Raw genomic sequence first — 25,687 nt, 5'->3', positions numbered from 1 at the left:
AAGTCTAATTATTTGGATAAGTTTTACTGTTTAATAAATCGCTTAACAAAGGAGGGGACTCATTTAGGTATTGGCTGGTTAACCAACCTGGCAAACAAGTAATATCCAGGCAAGTAAGAATGTTACTTCACCAGGTCCCACAGTTCCCACTCCCTCCCTGCTGTCTCACTAGAAAGCTGTCCCATTAAATCATTGCAGCACATACTATCCATAAAGGTCTCAGAAGGCTTTACTACTTTCCTGTTTGGTAGCCACATGACATCAGCCCATGCTGACATCCAACATCACATATCCCATCCAGCACAGGATGCCCTCCTTTCCAGCACACTGCTGAACACCCTTCCAGTGCTGTCAGGTGTCACACAAACTCACTTGTGCTCCTGCTGCATGTCTGTCTGCCTCCAGGAAAAATATAAGCATCAATTCACATGTAGAGCTGGAGGCCTGAAAACACACATCCACCTCTTCATGAATTAGCAGCACCAGGAACAATCCACAAGGGTGGAGAACCAGCAAAAAATGGTCTGCAACCAGGTCAGCTCCCATAGTCCTGCTCCAGACCCCTCCTTTTTGTTTCCCTGATTGTCTCTTCCCTCCCTAGCACCAAGCCAGGACCTGGACACATGAGCAGGTACAGGCTTCCCTCTGATGCAGGAGCTACCTTATAAATTATACAGCAAATTAAAATTACTTTATCACAGTGATAACACCATCATCTGCAGTGTTTATGAGTTAATAAATTGCATCCATGAATGAATACGTGCTGACTCACTAACTAAGCTGCAAGTGAGAGCTGTTCATCTCCTCTGCAGTACCCTGAAAACCAGTGTCCCTCCTCTGCCAGGGAATTCATTTTCCCTGCTTTGGACAGGGGAGCAGGAGAAGGAGGGAATTATTTCCTCTTGCTGGCTTCCTGCATTAGTAAAGCCCTGGAGGTTATTTAAATGGGAACTTCAAAGGAGGTATATGATGGGCTGTTTACTGCTGGAGGAGGCTCATTTTACACTCAGATTTAAAAGCCTTTCTGACTCAGAGGCAAACAGCATCACTTACAGGCTTGGGAGCCTCTCAGATACAGCCAGCTCAGGTGCAGGGGACCAGGAGGAATGGGATGGACAGAGAAAAATTTATTTCTTTTTTAATGTTGGACAGGAAGGATTTTCAGGCTCTGTGGGGAGTGAAAGGGAATCGTTCTGTATGAATAGAGAGCCTAAATGCTCCAAGTGGGGAGGAAGAGGCTGTTTGGTCTTTAGGACAGTAAGGGAAGGGAATTATGAAAAGCTGTTCTACAGGGACAGTTACAGAGGGAAGAAAATCAGAGATTCTCATGTACTGAGCCTCCTGCACATTTATCCACCATGTCTTTTCATCAAGTCTTGAGGCTACTCTGTATTAGCTGCAATTCATTCCTTCCATCACCCTTTTCCTCCTGGGGATGGCTGTGGGTCAGGCAATGACTTACCCTGGGAAGCCTTGTTAAGTGGATTCACTAATACAGGAGGAAGATTAAAAAAAAAATGCTCCTGGCACTTGGGAGTGGAAGCTGCATTTGTGATGAGTCTTTGTTCTCCTAAGCACTGATTTCTCAGTCTGACACTACTGGTGGATTTGGAAGGGAGACGAGGTTTAGAGATAAGGTAATTCCCCTCCCACCAGATTAGATCCAGCTGGTACAAGGAGCAGTCCATATCACATCAGTGCAGCACAGTTCCTTAAATACACCCTTCCCACTGCCTCCACAGCCCCACTTAGCTTTGGTCCCAGAGAACCTACCACACATGTGAAATTTAACTGGTTAATCATGAGGTTTATAGGTGTGGAGTTTTGTTTTCTTCCTGAAGGCAGAGATATACTAGGAAAAGCTCCTCATGTCCATCTGCTTAAGCAACCAAGCACACAGAAGAGGCAAGATCAAAGAAACTGTCTCCCTGGAGAACCTGTGGGTACAATTTGTAAATACAGAAGCTTCTGCAGTTGGGCATATGGACCTGCCCCTAGAACTCATGCTGGTCAAACCTGAGAACTATGAATTTTCAAGTAAATTATGCCTTTTTTTTTTCCCCCATGGGCATAACTAAAACAGAATCTTCTGACAGAAAGGCATTTTGACAAATTTTCTGACACATTCTCCCTAATACTGCCTACAGCAGGAAGCAGCAAGATTACATGGTAGAAATATCACCTCGTGGGAGAAATAAGCTTCAGGTAGTGCCAGCACTTACATGTGGTTGAATATAACTGCTCCAAGCATATTTCGACTTCTGCCTCCATCAGGCTGGCAAATTATTGCATATATATTCATCTGATACAAAGAAAGTGGGCTCTGGGAAGGACATTTTTTTTCTCCTCTGAAAAATAAAAAAGGGTTGCTTTAATTAGAACCTAGTGACTAAAAGCCTTTTTTTTTTTCTTTGGAGCAATTGCATCAATTTTGTTCCATTAGCCACCATATGAAGCTGGGTTAGGAAATAACTTGATACGTAGTTGAGAAAAGAAAGGAAATGAGAACAGAATAACAAACCCCACTGCCTAGAAGCAGTCATGCATCCAAGAGTATTAGGGGGGGCTGTGATGAATGCACACCCTTATTTATGCATTTCATTCCTTTTCCCAGGATTGCAATGCATGTGAAAGCAGAGGAGTGACAGCAATAGCTGATGGTCCCAGAAGAGGTCACAAACCACAGCCTGTCTGTACAGAGAAGGCAGGTACATCTGATAACCCTCCACCCCAGCAGATCCCTGCAGTTCCCAAGCAGCCACTCCAAATGCCCTATGAGCATGTGACAGATGTGTTTGCTCTCTCCCAAGTTCATCAAGAACCTTCTGTACTGAGAACACTGCCCAGTCAACTTTACTCTCGAGGCAAAATTGCAGTATTATTGGTTCCACCTGCACTTCCACTGCTTGCAGTCAGCACATTCAGGGGTGCACAGCAGATCAAAATTCTGCTCGAGTTCCAGATTGTTTGGGCTTGCATGTGACAATGGCTGGATCTTCAAAGTGTTCTCAAAGAAAGCAGCTGAAGAGCATGGACATGTTAAACAAGGCACTGCTGCTGCAGAAAGTTTCTGTCAGAGTTGATTCAGACAGATGGGAGGGCTGTCCTCTGTGCAAGGCCACGTTCTAGGAGCTCGGAGATGAAAAACAAAATGTAAATTCAACAAGTGAATATTCATAAGATGAAAACTTCACAAGACTATTTTATATTTAGAAGGCTTTGCTTGAGAACATACCTCCCCAAACCAGACATTTAAACTACTGAGCCATCCAGACTGACACTAGCTCTGAACCTTCTCATCACACCAGCTCAGCAAATGTCTCTTGGGAGATGCAGAGCTGACAGGAAACTTTCCCTATAGGGCAGCAATCAAGTCAGCTCTAGATCTACCAGTGAAGCCTAAATCGGATTTGTTTACTCCTGTTCTCTTCTTCAAACTTCAAATAAAACAAGATTTCTCATCTGTGACTTGCCCCTTGTGTGGGAAAGAAAAAGTGACTTTGACTGACTAGTTTTCTCTTATACACAGTTCTACCCTCTGAGCAGGATGACCAACTCCAAACCACAACACACATTTCCTGGCAGTGCCACTCTTTCTTTACCTGAAGCAGCACCCAGTGTCCTTCCCTCCCTAGTTAAACCCCTTGGTTTAAGCCTGTCATTTGTTCTAAATCTTAAAAAAAAAACCAAACCAAAACACCAAACAGTGGAAACACATTTCACCCTGACCCAAGTGAGGAGCAAGACTGAAATTCAGAAGAAATTAGGTAGCCCAGTAAAGAGAAGATCTAGATTGTGGAGAGCAGTGAATTTGGGATCCCAAGAAATTATTTTTTTGCAATGGTTATTATTTACTATGCACAGTCTTGTCTGTAGACAACGAACCCAGACAGGGCTCATTGGTATGCTAAAAAAATCAGCTTTTAGACTGATACAGTTATATTATGTAAGACTATGTGGATACTGGTTTTAATATTGGATCATTTTATTAATGCATCCCCACCAAAATTGAGAATTTTGACATAAATGTACATCTAAGCAAGCTACACCTTTATGCTTAAAGATGGTATAAAATCACACTTCCATTACATTGATAATTTCTGTCTAGGTGAACAAGCCCAGTCAGGAGGTTATTTCTGGCTGCTGTACTCAGTCATGTCATTCGTTTTCTTTTATCCTTTATTCTTTCCTGATACATTTTCTGACTACTATGTCATGCAAACAAAACAGGATTGTTTTCAAAAGGCTACACAAGACCTTTGCAACCTCCTTGTATAGATATCAGTTCTGCTTGTGTTCTTAAAAGGTCAGAGCTTGCAAAAGAATAATGAAAATAAGATTTAGCTGCAATATTTGCACTATTTCAGGCAGCACAGCTCAAACAGAAAAAAGATACCACAAGTCTACCTTAAATAATAATTAAAAAACCAACAAGAAATTACCATTTCCCATCCCAAATCCTCTTAACCATATCCAAAACTATCATTGTAGGTAAATGAATTAACAGAGCAAAACCTACAGATTGCAGTTCAGATCACAGTGGTATTTCCTGAACACACAGCCTAAAACACAGCCCCTTTTTCAGGCAGCTCTGTCTAAATGGATGATGTTTACTCCTCATTTGCACAATGAAGAAGTGAAGCAGAGAAAAACAAAACCCACTGCCCAGGAACTCTGTCTACATCAGTTCTTTTATCATCTCCATTACTGAACTCTCTGAGTATCTTTCATTAATATGTTGACTAGGCCACAAAGCAGAACTAGTACATGTCACACACAGGAAGTCTGTCTCAGAGCCTGGAAAACAAACCTCTGGGATGCAGGCTCAGTCCTCCCACCTCACCCTCAGGGCACCTTCTTTGCACTGGCCCTGGGTAGTGAAACAGTGGATTCAGGGAATTTACCAGTAAAGAACTTGAGAATTCAACTGAAATTTCCCATCATTAAGAAAAAGGGGCAGCAGTGACAGGAAACAACAGAAGTGTTTCTTTAAGTGACAGGACTGACATTTTGGTGATGTGAAGCCCTCTCACTGCTAGGATTTGAAGTGCTGAAATTTTATCATCAAATTGGAACCCAGCTAGAAAGTATCAATAACATGAGGAACAGAGAAACAGTGACCCCATTATATGTGAGAGAGCACTGCTGCTTGAGCTGAGGAAATGTTCCCTTTGTCAGCCAGGCAACACATGGCAGGAATTCCTCTTGGATTTTCCTTAGGGTAACCCCCCGTGCATATTCCTCAGGGAATCTGCAGGATTAGAGACCATAATCCATAACCACACATAGAACTGCTGAAGACTGCAGGTGAAATCCTGGCTCCAGCAAAGTCAGTGATTAAATTTTCATGAATTTAGTCCACTGAAATTCCACTGAAGGTTTGGCTCCACAAAACAGTTGATCTAATCGTGAAGTATTTCTTACTAGATCACAAATGTCAAACCCCCATGACAACAAACTGAACTGAGACAAACAAACCTGGTACACTTGGTATTAGTTCAGGCCATAGGTGTGCTCCAGAAGTTTCTGGTGAAGTGAGTGAAGTCTGCCCTCCAAAATACCACATACAAGTGACACTGTGTGTCTCATTCACACTGAACACATACTGCCCAGTAATGTAACATCCAAACGGTTTTTTAATGTTCACAAAACTGTTATCTGTGCTTTTATGACAAAGAAGTTGTAAGACCACCTATGTAAGAGGACTGAACAATTGAGCTTTGTGTCCAAAGCCATCGATGCTCATCTACACCATCCTCCCTCACAGAACAGCCACACCCAAGAAGTCTTAATAAGAAAGTCTGTCACACTGCACAGCCTGCCCACTTCAAGTTAATTTTTGATCTCTGTCTTTGATTTTCCCTCTGTCTTTGTTCTCTTACTGCTTCAGCATTCAAGGAACCCATTTCTCTGACATTATAATAGTTTTGGACTGTAATTCCCTTCAGGTTCTGCTGCAGCATCACTGAACTCTTACCAAACAGCCTCATTTGTAAAATCTGACTTCAGAATCCATTATTCTAATGCCTGTCTGCACTGCCAAGAACATTTGACACAGCTTTGGGAACAGACCAGATGCAGTACCTATGGATCCATTTCCTCAAGGAAGGGAGATAACCCTCAAGCTCAAAGCAGGACTACCAGGAAAATAGATGCAAGAGTTGTGATGAGAATATAAACACCAGAAGTGTATCCAGGCAGCATTGCCAAGCTCAGCAGGTATGTTACAGAGCATACCTACACTTCATCTGGCTTCAAATTGCTCCTTTTGCAGGCAATAAAATTACTGCAGAAATCCCAGAGAATAAACTGAGTTAACACCCCATTAAATACAACAGACTTCCAATTGAAGGCAAGGACGTGCCCAGATTAAGCTACCCCTGTACAAACTGGCCCAGGGGTAAAATACATCACTTCTACTGACTTATGGGCTGAAAGAAAGCAAAGAAAAAACTGACATGAATTTCTACAAGGTAAGAAAGGATTTGTTCTTTGAAGCATGCTTAAACAGCACAATGTATTCTTCCATAAACATTCCTTCTGCAGTTGGTCGCACACCCCAAGGGAGAAAGCCAGGAATTTGTTATTTTGTGTTTTTTCTTTTATCAGTAACATGATCTTGGCCCCTCACCCCCTCCCCCAGATTAAGCAGTCTTGATTTTATCCCTTCAGTTTGTTTTGTCAGCATCTGGTTTGGAAAGTGGTACCAGAGAGAATGGGCACTGTTGCTGGGTTCATTTGTTGCCCCTGTCTCACAGAAAAAAAAATAATTTAAAACACTTACTTCCATAGTTTTGCCTTTTCTAAACACTTCAATTGCAGTAGTTGTGGGCCCCTTCCAAATTCACTACTCCTCCAGTGACATTTGTAAAAAATAAAACTTTCTCTATAAGAAAAATCTTTGCTGGCAGAGGCACTCAGTCAGTTTTAGCTGGGTTTAAGTTGAGACAGCTCAGCACAAAGGAATAGGGCAAGAGAGGGAAAGAAAGGCAGGACAGGAAAACATACAGATAAGGGCAACAGCATGTAGTCAGGAGTTAGATTTTGATTGTCATGTATTTACTGACAGCCCTGGGTGCTGAAAAGGAGATAATTCTCTACAGTCTGTGCTCCCACATCATTTCAGTGTGCAGTTTCATGAAATGGTGAACCAAAATGCAAGCAAGATACCTCCAGAAAGGAGTTCCTGCTTCTCTTCTTCTATCCCCTACTTACTTCACACAAACCCAAGTGCTTGCCAGACCTCAATAGGGGCTCAGCCAGTTCACAAAACAGAAAATTTTCACACACACAAGAAGCTGGGTAGTTTTCTATTATTTTGATGTGTTAGTGAAGCTCAGAGTTGGGCAGGGGTGCTCCTGGCTGGAGTAAGACCATAGGGAAACAGCTCCCACCATGCTGTACATGCTCTAGCTCCAGAGAGCTGGCAGTGCTGGTGAGGTGTGAAGCTGCTGCAGGCTCCCAACTCGAAAACCAGCTCTGCAAAGACAGGGTACTATGTAAATACCAACAGTTGCAAAGCTTCCATGACATGGATTTATGTATCCACAGCTCCTGCTGGTTCGGAAGCAGGAGAAGTCAGCTGTGCCAACTGTACATTTGAGCCAACACACAGAGTCAGCCTTAGCCAACCAAAAACCTTCATCACAGCCCTTCCTGGCTGTCAGAACAACTTCAAACACAAGCAAGCTCAGTCCATGTTTTAGACATGTAACACAGGAATACTTGCTGTACCACTTCCACCCTGACCAGCTCCCAGAGTGTGGTAGGAAAACAGTAACATATCCACATGAAACAAAGCTAGGAAGTTATTAAGAAAACCCCAAACACCAAAACCCCAAGAAACTGCCATCTGCCTAGAACAAAATCAGGGAGCTGACTTAAGCTTCCACATGCAGAAGCTCTGGCCCACACTGCCAGGCTTTCTCACTCTGAGATACCATGGAGATACCAAGATGGATCATCAGAGGGCACTGCTCTCCCCAGCAGAAAATGGGTTCTTTTCCTTACATGGATAGAGATTTCAGACATCTGGAAATGCACATTTACCATGTAACTGTGAAGTCCTGAAACTAGGGTGCAGCTGGAATTCCATTTTCACATTTGCTATTTTTCCTCCTCGAAAGCACTTCAAGAATGTATGGAATTTGCAGGCCTGAATTCAAACTTACTGAAGCTGAAAACTCAATCATTTCTGCACTGGCATTAGGTGAATATGAACCTCAAGAATAAAGGCAAACTCTATTCCTGTATCCTCTTATTCCTTCTGCCTTTACCCTACAAAGTCCCTTAACAGATTTTTAATGGGGTGAAGGTGGAACGTAATTCTTAACCACCTCTTTCAGGAAAAAAATTGGTTGTAAACAGAATCTGTGCATTTACATATGCCAGAACTGCTCATTATTAATGACAGTAAGCAAAAGAAAACTTAAGCCCTTCCACCTGCCCATCAAGTCCGTAGCTTGTGTTTGAAAGCCACGTGCCAGTACACAGCAATATTTCTTTTACAGGAGCAGTAAAAGTGCTTTAAGAGAAGGGTAAAAGTGTTTTAAGAGAACAACCCCTGGGAGGACACGTCAACCCCCCCTCCATAATCCTTACTTAAACACAAGGAACACAGCCTGTGTACTGCTGTTTCAAGGCATATACACCATTCATGCTGAAAGCACCTCAGTCCTTTCTAGGGAAGGTGTTAAGATTAATTTTCCAGAGGTTTTCACTCTCCTGGACTCAGCCATCCCATGCTCCTGATAAACTTCCTGCATTTCTGCCCCCAGCCCAAGCAGTTGACTTCTCCTCCTCCAATATTCAAGAAACAAAAGCAACTTGGGCAGAAATTTGAAGAGTCACTGAGGAAAAGAAACTTCCTCTGAGAGGAATTATAATACTGATACAGTTGTTAACATCCATTTTGAAGGGTGAGCGGTTGAAACTGTATTTATAAGGCCTCATATTGCAGCAAGGGATTTCTCTGCAAGTATCCTGGGCTTAAGCAGTTTTTCAAATAAATTAGATGAGGGAATTCTCTCTTGATTAACAGTAGAACAGATTTAATAAAACTAAAACTGCCAATATAAGACAGAAAGAGAAATCCCATGGGACTATTATTCCAGAATTAAAACTAGAACTCTCTCTGTTCCCACCCATCCATGTATTTGGTTGATGTAACATTTTTCTACTCAATTCAAGGAAACCAGATGGATATCTAGCAGTCAAAAATTTGGACAGGCAAAACTCTTCATACCTAAGTATTTAGAATCCAAATTTATAAAAACAATTAGATGGATTTCAATGCACATACTTCCAGGGAAAAGTAAGAATGCCTTTCACCTTCCAGAGGATAAGTGACCAAAGTTAAACAAACCTGTAAACAGAATATTTAGCAACTTTAGGAGAGGAACCATTTCATCAACAGGAAAATAAACAGCAGATTCCCTTAGAATCACCTTGTATCTTAGAATAACATGCATTTTTATATCTTCAGACACACAAACCATCAGTGTCTACACAGTGTCTAAAAAAAGCCAAACCCCCGCATCACAAGAATTACAGGTTTATTAATATAACCCATAAATCAGTTTGTATAAATGCTTCTCCTTGTATTACACATAATGGATGTGGCTACTTCACCACACACCAAAATGAATACACACACGTATTCATTTTGTACAGTGCATACAAAATCCAGAGATTTTGCAGTTAAGATGGCAAATCATGAGTATATTTTAAAAAAAGTTAAAAAAGCTTTAAAAACCTCAATACTACTAGCAATGAGGAAGAAAGAAGCAGCAAAACTATTCATGGTTCACAAGTAGAAAGATTCTATGGTAGGAGTAGAGGATAGGCCTCAATGTACTCCTGACTGAAGGATACAAATGAACTGAAGCAGAAGATTAAAAGGACCTAATTTCAGCTTCCAAATACTTTATCAACAGGAACCTGCCTGAGAAAAGAGGAAGTGATCTCTTCCTCTTTAGAGCCCAAAGGCCTCAGATCCCCCTAACTTCCCTGGCACGATTATTAATCATGGGGCCAATTGACCAGCTGCAGAGTAAACAGGGGGGAACAAACAGGAACAAACAGCGGAAATATTACACCACATTGCCTCAAATTGAGCATGAGTTACCACCATCTGCTCCTGGTGCCACACACAGGACCACAGGTTAGAAAGGAATTACGTCTTTCTCTTATTATGAGCTCATTGCTGCTTTGCACTTATTTTTTCCTCTGGGTATGCACCTGTTTTGCTGTTACTTTCTCCAGCTCTGGACCAGCCAGTGTCACACAGCAGCTATTCTCCAATATAAGCTTTCCCTAATTTCCTTCTGCTTTTAGTATCTTTATCATTACATAACCAGTGTTTTAAAAAAAAACAACTCCAAGGCATTGTAAATCTAAAGGTATAGTCTGTCCCAGGTAGCAGACAGTACTAAGCCTGTTGGTATAAACAGACCAGGCATTAATTTGGCAATCAAAATAACAAGATGTGAACACAAAAGTAACAAAGACACGGCTGTTTACAGCACTGTGACCTCAGAAGGACCACCAGTGCAGGCAGAAGTCATCTAAACTCCCCTACAGAGGGCCTACATCAAGTGCAAATGTCATGAGGCTACAGTTTTGCTTGATTCTCAATGAGCAGCAGGGAAGAGATGATAAAAATTCAGTAGGGGAAAACAAAACCAAGTAGAGAGCAAGAGGTATGATACAGAAGGTTCTTACAGGAAAAAAAAAATCAATATGGTGGTGGGAAATTGGGGAGGACAAAGGAAGACAAGGATGTCAAAAGAGGGCTCAGCAAGAGATATGATGAATTTGAAGTTACACAAGTTGGGGAAGGACCCTGACAACCATTAGCTAAAAACAAAGATCTGAGGTTTTCATGACTATAAATAATAACCTAAATTCCTTTGGCTTTTTCAGAAGGAGACACTTCAGATGGAGAGGGGGAGGGGGTACATAATTTCCTTTCAAAGGTTAACATGCAGTTGCCAAAATCTCTGACAAGAGATCGATGCTAGTAATAGTTCTTTCGGAAAATGCAGTTAAAAGTGAATCAGAATGGATTCAACGTTGAACAATTTTAATGAAGCAAGTGTCAAACAACAACATCAACTTCTTAAAAACAAAGGAGCTCCAAAATTTAATTACAAAAACATTGTACAGAAAACTTGGCATCTCAACAATTCCGAACACATTAATCCAGCAAATGGATTCTGTTTTCATATATTTCTCTTAACATTTCTTTGAGTGACAAAAGTATTTTATTCCACTCTTCTCCTTGACACACACTTCATTTTTTACTTCCTTTTTCTAATCAGTCAACACTGAAAAATGTAAACTGAAGTGACACTCTGAAAACACTGGAAAGAAAATCCATTTTATAGGGTTAATCAATGTAAATAAGAAGCTTCTTGATGAGACAAAACATCATCTGTCACAGCACCAGTGAACAAGAACTTAGTTTTCCCCCAGATGCCTCAGGATGGATAATCCAACTCCCTTCCTTCCTTGTGGGAAAAAGCAAGAGGTTTGTCAGCCCCAGCTGATATCACCTTAAATTTTCTATCCCGTAACACTTGCATGCTGCTCAGCAGAGTGATGGCTGAGCAATAATGTGCCACGAGCCAAGAGCTGCCCTGGGATTCTGCAGCCAGCACCCCTTATTGACAGCATGGATGTGTTACAGCCTGGAATTGCATCCTTCCATCACCTCACATGGAATTTCTGGAGTCTTTATGGGATACAACTCCAGGAATTAGGGAGGAAGCCACAGACTTCAGGGTTTTGTAAATCAGCTTTTGGCTATGCAGTGCACTTTGGCCACTTTCTACAATAGTCAAACATCACCAGTTCTAAAAAAACAAGATACGCACAGGAGATTAAGGTATTGGTGCTTCTTCTGGAGACATTAACAACCTGTAGGATTTACAACATTCATTAGAGAACCCACTCATGTCAACATCAGCTGGTCTCATCTATGTTACAGAAAGCAGAGGTCAATGCAACAAACTGAGGCTCCTTTTTGTGAAGTCTTGAAAGCAAACAGAAGACACAGAAAGGAGTTTCCTCCCTGAAGGAAGACTTGAATTTACCTGGAAAATCCCTGCTGCTTGGCTACAGCAATAAGCCCAGGAGTCAGCAGAGACCAGGGTATACAATATGTTGACCTGGAGATGGCTTCAGGCCAGCATGAAGTCCACGTGTACAGCACAGGAAAAGAAGAAACTGCTTTTTAATCTTCACAATATTTGTGTCACAGATACATTAAAGCTGACTGCAACACACTCCAGCAACGAAAGCAACCTCCAATTTACAAAGGGAATTTTAAAAGACGTCTAATGCAGAAGCAAAGAGATTGTCACGTGGAAGAAAGAGAATTTCAACCACTACCATAAAGCCCAGAGATGTCCAACAAGTGCTGAGCCAAACCAACAGTTTGACAGGAACCAAAGGGCAGCAAATGTTTTGCATAAGTCAGTGCAGACAGTGGGTGCCTTCAACTTTCACAGGAGGTGTGGTGTAGCTCAGCAAGGTTCCAGACTCAGGCATGCAGAGCTCTACTTGATGCAACTCAAAGGCCATTTAGGTCACACTGGAACATGAAATGCTGAATGCTGCAGGCTCCACGGGCTGTACTTGAACTGTACAAAAGGTGAGAGCACATACAGGCTGGAATGCAGAATTCTGTGGGCTGCTATGTGGACCTAGCTGCTAATAGCTTTCTCTGCTCTAATAATTCATGCAAAAATATATGTGCTGCTTCCAGGCACCTGGCTTCCCAGCACTGATTTCAGGAGGGCAGAGAAATAAAAAAAAAATGCAATCCACCTGCTCATTTCTCTTTTTAGAGAGAACTGTTCTCCCCATGAGATCATTTTCTCAAGAACAAGGCAGTAACATTAAATTAGACTGAGCCATGTATCAGAGGAAGGGCAAGCTTTGTGGTTTTAGACTAAAACAGAGAATCCTATTTATCCCTGCTGAGAAGAACTAACATTGCACTTTCTATCTTGATTTCCACTGACCTTTGTGATAGTAAAATGCTCTGCAAACATTTTCAAGAGATAACAGGAGACTTTCACAGAAGAGCAGGATGCCATGTGCAAGAGAGGTGCTCAGAGAGGAGGAGGAGAGAGGAAGTCTGTCTCATAGTAGAATCAAGTCACAAAGCATCAGCCACAGCCAGCCCCTAGCAGGGAGCAAACTCACTTTGTAGAAATTGCAGGCTAACACAAAAAAACCCCAGGATTCTGCTTAGGAAAAGCTTATATAAACATAGCAGGCAGCATAGGACAAGACAGTGTACCAAGGAAGACTCCCTGTTACAGCAGAGAGCACAAGTGCTGCTATCCAGGACTGCAAGAATCAGTGAACCAGATCAAAAGAAGAAAACAAGTAAAGGAAGGTAACCCCACAGGATAAACATGAAAACAAAACAAAAAAGACACTAGAAGACATCAGGCAATATAACACATCGAAGTTATTACTACGACACGTACGCTGACTTCATTTCACGAGCTGAGATTTCATCTCCACAGCCAGCCAGTCCACAGAACGCAGGCACCCTCACACCCAGCAAAACTCATCGAAAATGTAGATTGCACAAAAGTTGCATGCTCGTAAATGTTCACACAGAGGACAGTTCCAAGTGTTTAGTGGGCGGTGTCCGTGGCTTCTTAAGACCTTTTAATGCATTGATCTGTTTGTCTCCCTGACAAACCACACGGGAAGGGCCCAGGCCAAACCTGCCATCCTCCCTCCCACCCTAGTCTTTCCCTCATGGCTTCTTATTCCACACTGGCCAAAAAAAATTTGTAAAGCTTCCCCGGGTCAGGAGACCTGCAGACAAAACAGAAAATAAGTGTTAGAAGACTACAATCTGCCAGGACTGAACAGGCACTGTGGCGTTATTTTCTGCATGTTTTATCCGAAAACACAACGTTAAGGATAGCAAAGCAGCCTATAGAGACAAAACTGAACTGAGCTTCTGTTTCCATCCAGATTCTAAATAACAAAACCCTTCCTCTTCTCCCCTTCTTCTTTGCACAAAGAAGTTTTTACCATGCAGTACAGGAAAACCAAAGTACTCACCAGTTTAGTCATATATTCCCTAAATACAATGCACTAAGCCACCAAAAAACACCTCAGATCTGTGAAATACAGTTGTTTTCAGGAGTATCATAACAGTTTTCTATGGTATTGATTTGTAATGTGTCTCAACCTCAAAGAGATCATTTGGTTGACAGAGATGACATTCAGAATTAATATACTTCATATGCATGTTAACAAAGGCACACTGATGATGACAGTTTGTTGATATGGTTCATCAGGTACCAGGTGAACCTTTCTATACAAAGCTTCCTTGTTTTCTAGGGAGTCTCTACCATTTTCTAGGTCTGTATCCAACAAAACCCAAACTTCTTCCTTCCAAAATTGTCAGAAAATATAATCATTGCCAAGTGCAAGTCAGTGTGATTAACAGTCCCAACGAATTACTAGACCACTATATTTAGTTACATGTATGTCTTTATATAGTGAAACTAGGTGACTATAAATCACATTTTTAATTACTTCACACTGTTTTGCTACTGAAAAGAGGAAAGGTCTTGGTGGGAAGGGGAAAGTGAAAGGGGTACTATTTTTCAAATTGAAAGTAGAAACAGGAATTATGATTACAGCCAAATCCAGTTTATCCAAGAAAATTACACTTGCATTTTTAGGAACACAGAAAGTGTCCAACATTTAGGAAATATGAAGCCGTCTGACAAGAGACTGAAAGTCTAGATTTTAGTAGCCTTGAGATACGATTTCTCTGGCAAGGTGCTTAGAGGACAAATAGCCATTTCAGGGCCTGGCACACCCTTCTAATAACTGATGGATGAGAAACTGCTTTCCCTCTTATCCTTTCTGTAAAACCTCCCCTCCCCCAGTTCTCCTTCTGAGCTTGAGTGCTAATTGAAAACAGTATCCGAAAATGAGGAGGTTGATGAGCTGCTGAAAAATCCCAGACCTGGATCGACAAGCTGTTCCCTTCACAAATAGCAGCAGTAAAGGCACTTCTTTATTCTGCTGGGAGCTCAGTCATCTCTTAGAACTACAGTCCGTTCCATCTGGCTACCCTCAGGAAGGACAATGATCTTCCAGCTCAAGCCACACTATAATGGGAAACGTGTAATTAACTGTTCTACACAGTATCACAAAAGGTCAGAATCAGAAAGGATGAAAAGCCCTGTCTTCATATTTGCAGATGGCACAAGGCAGCTGTATTTGCATTTCTAAACACTATTCAAGACATGTGCAGTAGATCTCTACATAATAAGTGCCCGAAGAATGCAGGTATGTACTTTGTTACAACAGAAATGGGCAAACTCCTCGTGGCTGCCTGGTGCTGTGCACCATGGGGAAGTGGGGGAGTAGGAGGTGTGGGAAATGCAAAGCAGCACAGTAATGCAGAAAGACTGGTATTTATTTCTTTGTAGATTTGGTTTTCTGCTCTGTTCTCTATTACACTTTCCTAAGCTGTTGAACAGGAACAAAAATACAGAATCGTGAGCTCAATAATAATCTATGCAAAAGCCACACGAAATTAGAGTCTCAGCAAATGCTATGTATAGCCCAAACCATACATCAGTGCTTCATTTACATGTAAACCTTCATAAACAGAAGAGCTGTGGTACAGGTGCTACAGAGCAGGTAGTTGTAGAGTATTTTCAGTTTATAACAGAGTTGAGCTCCCCTGTAACCTCTTGAGACAAATAAAATTTCCCTGTAGCCACCAGATTCTACAATTAATGCTGCATTTTTGTGGTTTACTTCACTCAAGAAAGGAATCTCCCTCTAAATTAATCACCCTGTTACCATTCTGTCAGTACTTTTACTCCCCTCATACAAATACAAAAAGATTTTGGAGCTAAGGGGAATTTCAGAACCCTTTAATGCCGTTGGGATACTTTCAACCCAATTTGACTTTCATTAAGACACTTTGCTCCCGCGGCTTTGAGGAAGAAACCTTTTTGATTGTACAATATGGTGATCAGCACAAGAATCAGCATCAGAACAGGTGCCAGAGGTACAGAGGAGCTGCCAGGAGCAGCCTAGGAGGGAACACTCACCCAGTCACTAGCGCTCCAGCCTGTTCACCACGTCCCGGACGGTGGCGATGAGGTTCTCGTTCTCCTGTGGGTTTGCCAGAATAATACTGTGCAGTCTGTTCATATAGGAGTCAATAGTCTCCATCGTGGGTGTTTCCCCGCTACCTGTAGTTAAGGCAGTAAAATGAGCCACAGGGTATTTCCATGACCACAGCAATTCCAAAAAGTTCACACTAAGGGTGATTTGTGCCAACGTGCGAACGGCTATAGGAGGTGATTTTGCCATGCACCACTTCTTGTGACAGATTCTGTAAAACAATGTCCTCCTAACTCCACAAAGTGAGTAGTCCCAAGGATATGAGGACTAATGAAGCATGGTTCTCTTTGATTTGGGTCTCACGGTTGATTATAACAAACTCTCTCAGCTGGGCATTCACAGTATCTAAGTGGATTCCCTGGTAGCTGACAATACAGACACAGCCTTTCTTTTAACCAAAGAACTTGCAGGTCCTGTCTTTTCCATTTAGTAACATTTTCATAAACCAAGTCAAGTAGAGCAAGGACTGAATGTGAGTCTCACTTTATTAGGAAGAGTAAGAGCAGTAAGAAAGTAAATGTCATGTTGAAATAAAGCACTGACACTACACTTCCCCCCGCCCGCATTTTAAATATTTCATTATCTACTACAACAAAAGCTCAGAAACAGCCAAGAGCACAGAACTATCACAGCAGGCCACGTGTTCTGAGTTCACAACATGGTATACACACAGGCAGTTAAATGTAACACGCCAGTCTTACCTGGCAGTGGGACCCCAGCGAAGCTGGTGGTGAGTGCCTGGCGCAGGGTCTCGAGGTGCTGCTGCAGCACCGTGTTGCGGCTGCGCTCCTGGATCACATCCACCTCCAGCTTCTCCACGGCAGTTCTCATGCTCTCCACGTGCTTCTGCAGGGCAGCGTTCCTCTCCTCGAACTCCATGTTGGATTTCCGCAGCTGCCGCAGCTCAGCTTCCCGGGCTGTGAACAGCGACCCGTTCCCAGGGAGTCAAAAACTATTCCAAACATACCTAGGATGAATGTTCTAGAGTGCTCAACTAATGACTGTAAACAGTGCAGCTTTGGTTTACAGATGAAAAGCATCATATCATAGAGTGCCAATAGTGCCTACAGTAGCACTGAAGTAGACTTAATTTCTAGAGAGACAGACAAACTAGAAAACATTCAAAGCATCAGAATGGAAGTGAATAGGGGAATTGCTTAGGGAGGAAGATGGCAAGACTAATTTCAAATGCATTCAGAATGACAGAGCTTAGCAGCAAACAAGATACCAGCAGCAAACAATCCTACAAACAAGATACCAGTTACAAAAATACTTTTCTACAGATCATCGCGAAAAGTAACTGAATCTGAATTCTGTTCCATCAAAAAAATCTCCAGGCAAAAAATACTAATCTCTTGGGACACACAGCTATGAAAAAAAAAGAGTAACAGAAAAAGTATCAGTGGATTCTTCCACATAGTGGTGGTGGTGGGGATAAAATGCTGCTAACCAGCTTGAATCATCATCATCATGCTATATCTTAGGTTTCTTGGAGCTAGCTGATCTTTAAGGTCCCTTCTAATCAAGGCTGCTCTGTAGAACAGCAGATCCAGCTTGGACTGCCTGGAATAACAGCACAGGGAGCTTAAACATCAGAAACATTCTCTAAGTAGATTAATTAGGGAAGACAAAGCAAAAAAAAAAACTGCTTTGCAGCCACTGTGTTCATACAGAGGTAAGATAAAAGCAGAAACTGTACCCAAGTCATTACCTGAGCTGGGATGGGAGAGTGCAAGGACTCTCCAGCCAGGCAGCACCTGGCAAGAACTCCAGAAAAGCAAGGAAAGGATCCTGCAAGAGTCTGACCTACCTTTACTATGATTCAGGAACTCTTCTGTAAAGATTGGAATGTCAAAGACAGATCTCTCCTTTGTATCTGCTTCTTTCTGCAAAAGGAAGAATAATAACACAGCTCAACAGTTTGTTTTCAGCAATTCATTTAACTGTTTTGATCAGGAAAATAGAAGAGCAGGGAGACCAAAAACTGAGGCAGCTAAAAAGCTGTATGGATAAAAGACACCTCCAGCTTCTACCAAGACAAGTCAAAGGGTATATCTCAGCTAAAGATACAGGTTTAATCACAGCCAAATACCATCATCAAGAGATATCATGTAACATACCGAAATACACCCTTTCACTCTAACAACATTACACACAAGAATGATTCAGTTTTAAAGCTATCTGAATGTATTTATATTTTCTACCATCAACTGACACATTCTGAAATAGTCTGTACAGAAATGTCAACAAACAGGAGACAGAGTAAGGAAAATGCACAGCAAGTTTCATGATTCTTGGCCTTTCACCACCAATGCAAAAAACCCAAAACACACTTTTAAATCAGGAAATGCTCTATAACTCAGTCCAAAAAGCCCTAAAAAACTTGATTTGACTCAAGGCAAAAAACCCCTACTATACTTCAGTCACCACTTCTGCGTGTCAAAGGGCAATTCATGCTTACTTTAGCTCCTGCACTGTTATTGGCAAAGCCAAAGAAAATTTGGTTTGATAAACTGCAGCAACTACAATCAATCTGTACCTTAACACAGAAACAAAGTTAAGCATGCAAGAATGTCTGTGGAGAACAAAAGCTTTTCAAAACTCTCCAACACTGTGGTTGACAATGAACCATGAACTCGTGGCCCAGAACTGCAGTGTTACACATGATTTGGTGTCCAGCAGGCAACCTAAATGTTTAACAGCTGAGAAGGGAATTCTGGCCCCTGAGCTCAGAGTGTCATATTGGTGTCTGCCACATAAAGGGGCCAGAGGGGGTGAGCTGAATGCCATTTGGCAGTCAACCAACCAGGTACTCTGTCTTTACCTGAAGAGACAGACTGTCAATTGATTGCTTTTAAAGATAAGCTGACTTTTATTGTCTGGTAGAATTACAGCTGAGGAGCTCTGTATTTATTGAGAGAGAACTCAAACCTCACTTGGCATGGATCAACTGAAGACAACACACTAGAAACAGGCAAGACTAGAGGAAGGGGTAACAAAACTCCCCAGCTCTCAGAGGCACAGCAGGGCTTCGCTTTGGCTTCCTGATCACACGTGCTTTTCACTAAAGATTTTATACATGCTGCTACAGGGAAAATGTCTCAAGAGTACATATTTAGAAATGAGAAGTCATGTACAGAAATGTGAAGAACTTATTCATTTTCTCTGAATACTCCCTAGATACCTAGGAATTAATTTCACCCCAAAATCTAGGATCTCAACATTAATATGCACTAAATGTTGGCAGTTAGAACACTTATAGAATATCCATCTGAAACATTCTAATTCATGCTTGCCATTGCTACCTGGATGCAAAGAGGCACCGGCTTGGATCATCACTGGCTCCTAGAGAACAGATGGTGGAGGAGAGAGTACTACAAAGAGAAGAGGGTATTCTATTTGCAGCCCTAGGACACAGGTTCTTCAGGTAAAAACCAGGAAATGTTAAGGCCATTAGATCAAATTGTTCAGCTTCCAAAAGGCAACCAAGAAATTCTACTAAACAGAAGTGTGATAATGAAAACCATCAGCACTGTCCCACTGCAGAACACACTACCCAGCATGTAAAAGATTCTCCTGAGAACTCTCAAGTGCCTAAGCCACTCTGAGTTCACTGAAGATTAAAATCACAAGGCTTTGATTACCTCCTATTGAAAAAGCTCCAGCCTGTTCAGGTTATGTGTCTTCCAGCCATCCCTCAAACCAAAAGAGAACCAAAACTGTTTCTATCGTTTGCCTTAAACAAGACTGATATACTTCCAGATTGTCAACAAATGGTTATTAAATCTGAGGTTGAACTTGGAAGGTTCTGGAACAAATCAGACTTGAAGTTCTCAGAGACATGGTGAAGTATGGTAAAGAGAAAGCTGAGATTTGGGGGGTTGAAGGTCACCCTTCCTGGTATGGTCAGGCTACAGACAATGGAAGGAACAGATACAATAAACATACTACTTCATTAAGTGTTCTCAGAGAAGATGGTTTTCTTATGTGCTCCTACTACAGCAGCCATTTCCCTGTCTTCAAAGGTTGTTAGATACCACCAGGCAACACCTGATCTCCTTGACATGTGCATAAATCTTTGAAATCTTACCACTAAGAAGTGTAACAGTCTGCATGAAGATAGACCTACTTGGAATCGAACAGCTTGAGGAAATAAAAGACACCAGAACAATGGAGAACAATTATCAAGGATTTCAGTCACTGCTGATGACAACAGTTCCAGTGTATACTGCCACATGTTATATGTATGAGGAAGAAAAATGTATGGAGGAAGAAAAATGTTCTATTTCATGCCCACAGATGAGCTCATGAGACAGCACATCCATGTTTTTCAAGTCTATATCGATTAAATGTTCTCTCTCATCCTTTAGTTATATTATAATTCATATTTGAATTGCCTATTGCAATACTTCTTAGAGGTCATCTCTCTATATACAATGTTTAGAATTACTTCAACAGTGACTCACAGAAACTAAATCATGAACACTGAAGTGGAGCAAGGGGAGAAAAGAGGTTTCCTTGACCTTATTTTCTTATATTCTCTCAAGACATAATTTAATCAGCTTGTACCTACTGATCACAAAGGAACAATAGTCAATGTGGACAGGAGAAAGCAGCAAGACAACAAAAACCTCTAGTCTCACTTACAGCAACAACTTGAGTACATATTTCAAAAGCAATCCGAGTTTTTTCTGCTTATTCCTGTACAGGACTATAATACTTGACTTCCCTGCACAAAGGATGTGAAAGCATATTAGGTGATAAGCATGTGGGATTTTATAATATAAAGGTGAAAAACACCAAGTAGTCAAAGGCACAGTTTCAGAGAAGGATGTCTAACATGCTGTTAGTTCAACTATGTCATAGTGTTCAACTGTATCTGAGGAAGTTTAAAAGTCCCACAGAGTGAGGAGGACTCCATTTTAACTACATTTATGACGTGAGATACCAGCAATGATGGCTTAAGTGAGAAGGATAAAAGAGATAAGACTCTGAATTCGTAGTTTGCCACCTGTATAATTTAAAGGTTATGCAATAGTCACAGTCAACCTAGAACTTGAAGCCTTCAGTAATGTGTTTTTATACAATTAAAGAGCAACTTTGATTCAGTGACTGTAGAATCAGAAAACTTGGGGACCACGTATTTCTAAAAGTTAATCTTACTGCAATTTCCTTTGAAAGTTAATACAAGGCATATCAAAAACATCCTACCAAAGCATTTTCCTGAAAGTGAAACTTATTTTCCTTCAGGTTGACAAGACCAGTAGCTGCCTCTCAGCAGTGCACAGCCCTGTCACCATTGTAATAAACACATTAGAAACCAACTGGATTGCTTTCCCAAGGCAAAAAGCCTCACCAAGAAAAACAGATCTTTCAGAAAGCCCTACTGCTTACAAGTGAAGAGGCTGTGTATAAACAAGATTTTTCATTGCTCTTAGTTTGCAATTTATTGGTAACCATGAAAGAAGCTCTGTGGCCCCAGGTAACACAACTGGAGAAAGCTGCAGCATTTTGAGGGGAGAGAGACCACAGTCAACCAGGATGCACAAAATTTGTTACATGTGTCATCAACTTAAGCAAGGGCATTTTATCTCCAGAGATTATCATTCTTTTCCAATATTTACAGATGCAGAAAGAGGGGGAGGGCAGGAGGAGGTTTAAGCCAAATGTTTTCCAGTTATTGGTTGCTTTACCCATTTTCCTCTCAAGGAAGACACGAGCATTTGTGTTGCTGCAGAAAATCAGTACTCAAAATAGCCACCTCAAGGTGCTAACCTGGCAGATTTATCAGGGTCTCAAGCTATCTGGAAGTTTTATCTCGATATTTACTTACCAAATAATAAAAATTCTGTGCTTTGAAAAATTTTTAAATAAAAATTCTGCAAGTTGAACCTCTAAAACACCAGGTAAAGGCTCAATTATACTGACTTGCACCCAGTGACTGACTTAACATTACAAACAGACCCTTAACAAAACAGACCTATGTTTTATGTGTACCCTATGTTTCACTTCATCTTAGATCATTCACACCTGCCAAAGACTTATGAGATGTAGTTTTCATCATACTAATGAGTATAAGAGTACTCAGTTGTTTCTAAACTTTTGATCAAAACCTGCATAGAAAGAAAAATTCACACTCTTCTGATTAGGGTTTCAACTGGCATAAACTGGGGTTTGACTTCACTAGAAGTTTTTGTCACCTGAAAATCTACCCACTGATGTTAAGTGTAGAATGAAGGAGTTTACCTCATGATCATGAGCTGGCTGTCTTGCTCCATCTGAAAAAGAAAACAACCAACCAGTCTCCCAAAACACACAAGATTTGAGAAAACAAGAACCAAAGAATGAAAGCAGTTACACAACCATAATCACACAACAATTCTAGACAAGGCAACTTGTGCAGCTTTCCTAGAAAGCCAACAGAAGCTGTGTCTACCTTTGATGCTTTTGGTGCACATCCTCCAACACAATCTAGACACAGCTAAATTTACATCAATCTAATCACTTTACACACAGCTGATGCAAATGTCATGGAAAGAACACATTCACCTTTATTAAGCCTTTAAAGTAAAAGCTTTAAATGAGTGTCAGGGCACATGACCAGCTGGGAACCTTCTGTTCTAGCTGGGCACATGTTTCTGTCCCATTCGATACCTTGTCTGTGGGATTTGCCTTTTTGTCTGTCCTGGGCTTTCCTGCTGAAGACTTTGTAGGCTTCAGTCTTCTGGTACTGCTCCAGCTCCCGCATGTAACGCTCCTTATCCCTGTCTGCTTCATCCAGGTAGCGCTGAAACGAAAAAGTCCAAGAGTTTCAGGGAGTTTCCTCCCCTTTGGGAAGAAGGAAAGAAACACAACTTGTCAGATGAAGTTCTGATCCATGTCACCTCTGCAAACAGGAAAGGAGCGAAGAGACAATGAGAACATATCTGAGATGCAAAGACATAAATTTTCTGGATAAAATGTATTCTGGTGTCCCATTTCCTCTTTTTTTTTTTTTTTTCCAAATAAATATTCTGTTAAGTCTACTTTTGTTAGAGCTAGGAGTAATTTGCCACTAAGCTACTCTATTTAACTGAATGCTACCTATACATTATAGACCAAACATTTCAGAATTCCTTTTCTGTAACCAGGATTAAGTGCTGCCAAACAAGAACACCTTATCAGATGATGCTTTATGGTTCAGACCTGTGACAGTGGGGTTCCAAATACACTCTTGTTTTCATGCCTCACAGACAAAAAGCATCACCATGCACTTGGCACATCTGAGAGGTGAACAAAACATGATGGCTATTGCCAAGAGTAGCAAAAAGGTAAGAGCCTGGCTTTAAGTGATATAACCTGTCCTCATTTGGGTTGATGGAAACCTTTCTTATTGGGCTGAAGGTATTTCACACATCTGCATGACAGAATGAGCTTCCCTGGAGACTTCTTTAAGGGAACTAATGAACTGAGGAACATTTAATGAATGGTCACTAATGGTATCCTTTCAAGAAAAAAGATGCCTTCCCATTTCTTCCTCCTAAGGAGTTTAAAATTCAATGGATGTAAGTATTAAATCAGACTGAACCTTAGTCAGCCTGGTATGACTTACTTTCATTAAGTCATCACAACAATACATATAAGTTATAAATTCCATGCATTTGCAACACTGTTTTGACCCTGCTGAGGACAGTGTTAACATTCTGGATTGGAGTGCAAATTTGGTGATGCTGGGCTGGCATGGCTTTTGGACATGGTATTCTTCCATGAGATATTCTTTTTTTCCATCTCCAGCAATGGGTTGCTGAAAGGGCTCAGCAGTCTTCCCCTGACCTGCTCTAAGTTAGAGACTTACAGCTTTACTCAAGGACAGATTCCCTGGGGATTTAAAAAGCAGTACACAGAATAGAGATCTGAACTCAATTTCCTTTTTCCTGGGTTAAAAATCTGCCTCAGGCACAATAAGAATATGTTAAAGGCAAGGGACTGAGGGGCAGAATGTCTTCTTCCCTTCTCTCCCAGCAGACATTTCCATCAGGAGTATGTTGCTGCAACACATCCTCTCCACAGATCTAAGTTTCAAACCTTACTTTAGGGCAATCCTGATTTTCCTCCAAGGAACATCATTCTCACTGTCTGTTACCAAATCAACTGCTTTGCCTTGCCACACATTTTCCATTATGGTTAAATCACTATCCCTATGCACCATTTTATATCATCTCTGCATACCTTGTACTCTACAAGCTTAATAAAAAGCAACAAAAGAAAATTTCGGTTTTTGAAGCATCTCATTTTTCATTCATAAAAACTTTAAAGTATTACCTTACCCTTGAAGTACTTTTGAGAGTTTTGAGAGTTCAAATATCCTGATCAATTCATATGAGAGCATCAAGCTGCATTGTGATTTAAGAACTGCTTTGCTGTAATATCCAACTGGCAATCAGGTGTGGATAGTAAGACATCCATTAGCAATTAACCCATTAACAAGGTCCAGTCCAGATGGCCTTGGTCTTCATTCACTTATCAGACAGTGCAGAAGGCCACAGTAGTCTCAATTAGAAAACACCACATCCCAAGGCTTTGACCTTACAGGTCTCAGCTGTATCTGAGCTGAGCACAGCAGTTACTCCAGATGGATCCCATAAACTGTGGGATGTCTCGTTAGAGCAATCCCCCCCCCCCATCCCGACTGTATCCTGGCATTACCTAGAGGATACAGTTCTCAAGTCACACCTGGATGAGATGCTATGGCCCTACCAAGGTTCACCATTTGAACTCTGGAAAGACCTGTGCCCCTTATTTTGAAACATCCTCCCAAACGCAACTTCAGTCAAAAGCCTATGTTAACTTCCTCACTAAACAACAATATTCCCATTTAAGAGCAATCACAATCCAAGAAGGAAAAGGGAGTCGAATGGTACCCGTTTCTCCTCAGGAGGCAGTTTACTCCATTCATTGCCCAGCATCCTGGTGATCTCTGGGAAAGGCACTTCAGGCCTCTTGGCTCGGAGCTGCTCCCGACGCTCGTTCATGAACCGCACGTACCCTGTGAGGGGGGATTTGGGGGCATTGCTGTCCCTGAGGGGTTTCTTCCTCTTCCTCCCTTTGGCCCAGCCTCCTCGTTTGGTCCTTTGCTGCTGCAAAATGAAAACACAAGACAATTCAGACTGGATGAAAATAACCACCTCTGGAAGGAATAAACATCCATGTCTCAAACAACTTCATCAGGAATACGTTGCTGCAACACATCCTCTCCATGGATGTAGGCTTTAAACCTTACTTTAGAGGAATCAGGACTTTTCCCTAAGCAAACCCAAAGAAGTCTCATTATGAAAAGTTCTTTACAGTATCCCCTGATCCACAGGGACAACAAAATATCATTGGCATTAACTTGATTGTAAAATCAAAAGAATTGATAATCCGTGACATGATCATCTTAGCTAATGCAACCACAAACATTTTTATTACTTGTTTGCTTGTTTGATTTAAATTTACTTTGGTTTTTAATTATTCTCAT

General features: G+C 41.4%; 1 protein-coding gene and 1 long non-coding RNA gene across 8 annotated transcripts in view; both read right to left on the bottom strand.

Moving 5' to 3' along the window:
• Positions 1-5,261, bottom strand: part of LOC135420722 (uncharacterized) — a 128,861-nt gene extending 123,600 nt beyond the window's left edge. The window contains exon 1 of the long non-coding RNA XR_010433693.1: positions 2,223-5,261. This is a non-coding gene — a long non-coding RNA (uncharacterized LOC135420722). The remainder of the gene's footprint in view (positions 1-2,222) is intronic.
• Positions 5,262-11,066: 5,805 nt separating this feature from the next.
• The window catches only part of HMG20A (high mobility group 20A), a 39,415-nt gene continuing 24,794 nt past the window's right edge, over positions 11,067-25,687 (bottom strand). For 6 of the 7 annotated variants that reach the window (XM_064668464.1, XM_064668466.1, XM_064668460.1 and 3 more), the window contains 7 exons: positions 25,092-25,307; positions 22,846-22,978; positions 22,438-22,469; positions 18,002-18,077; positions 16,893-17,108; positions 16,116-16,259; positions 11,067-13,842 (listed from right to left, as the gene is read on the bottom strand). In XM_064668464.1, the coding sequence (XP_064524534.1) occupies positions 16,123-16,259; positions 16,893-17,108; positions 18,002-18,077; positions 22,438-22,469; positions 22,846-22,978; positions 25,092-25,307 (810 nt within the window). In that variant the 3' untranslated portion in view covers positions 11,067-13,842; positions 16,116-16,122. The remainder of the gene's footprint in view (positions 13,843-16,115; positions 16,260-16,892; positions 17,109-18,001; positions 18,078-22,437; positions 22,470-22,845; positions 22,979-25,091; positions 25,308-25,687) is intronic. The other variant, XM_064668467.1, reaches the window with a different exon arrangement.

Source organism: Pseudopipra pipra, chromosome 12 (assembly GCF_036250125.1).
Source record: "Pseudopipra pipra isolate bDixPip1 chromosome 12, bDixPip1.hap1, whole genome shotgun sequence".
Classification (NCBI taxonomy): Eukaryota; Metazoa; Chordata; class Aves; order Passeriformes; family Pipridae; genus Pseudopipra; species Pseudopipra pipra.
This window is presented reverse-complemented; position numbering and strand designations above follow the sequence as displayed.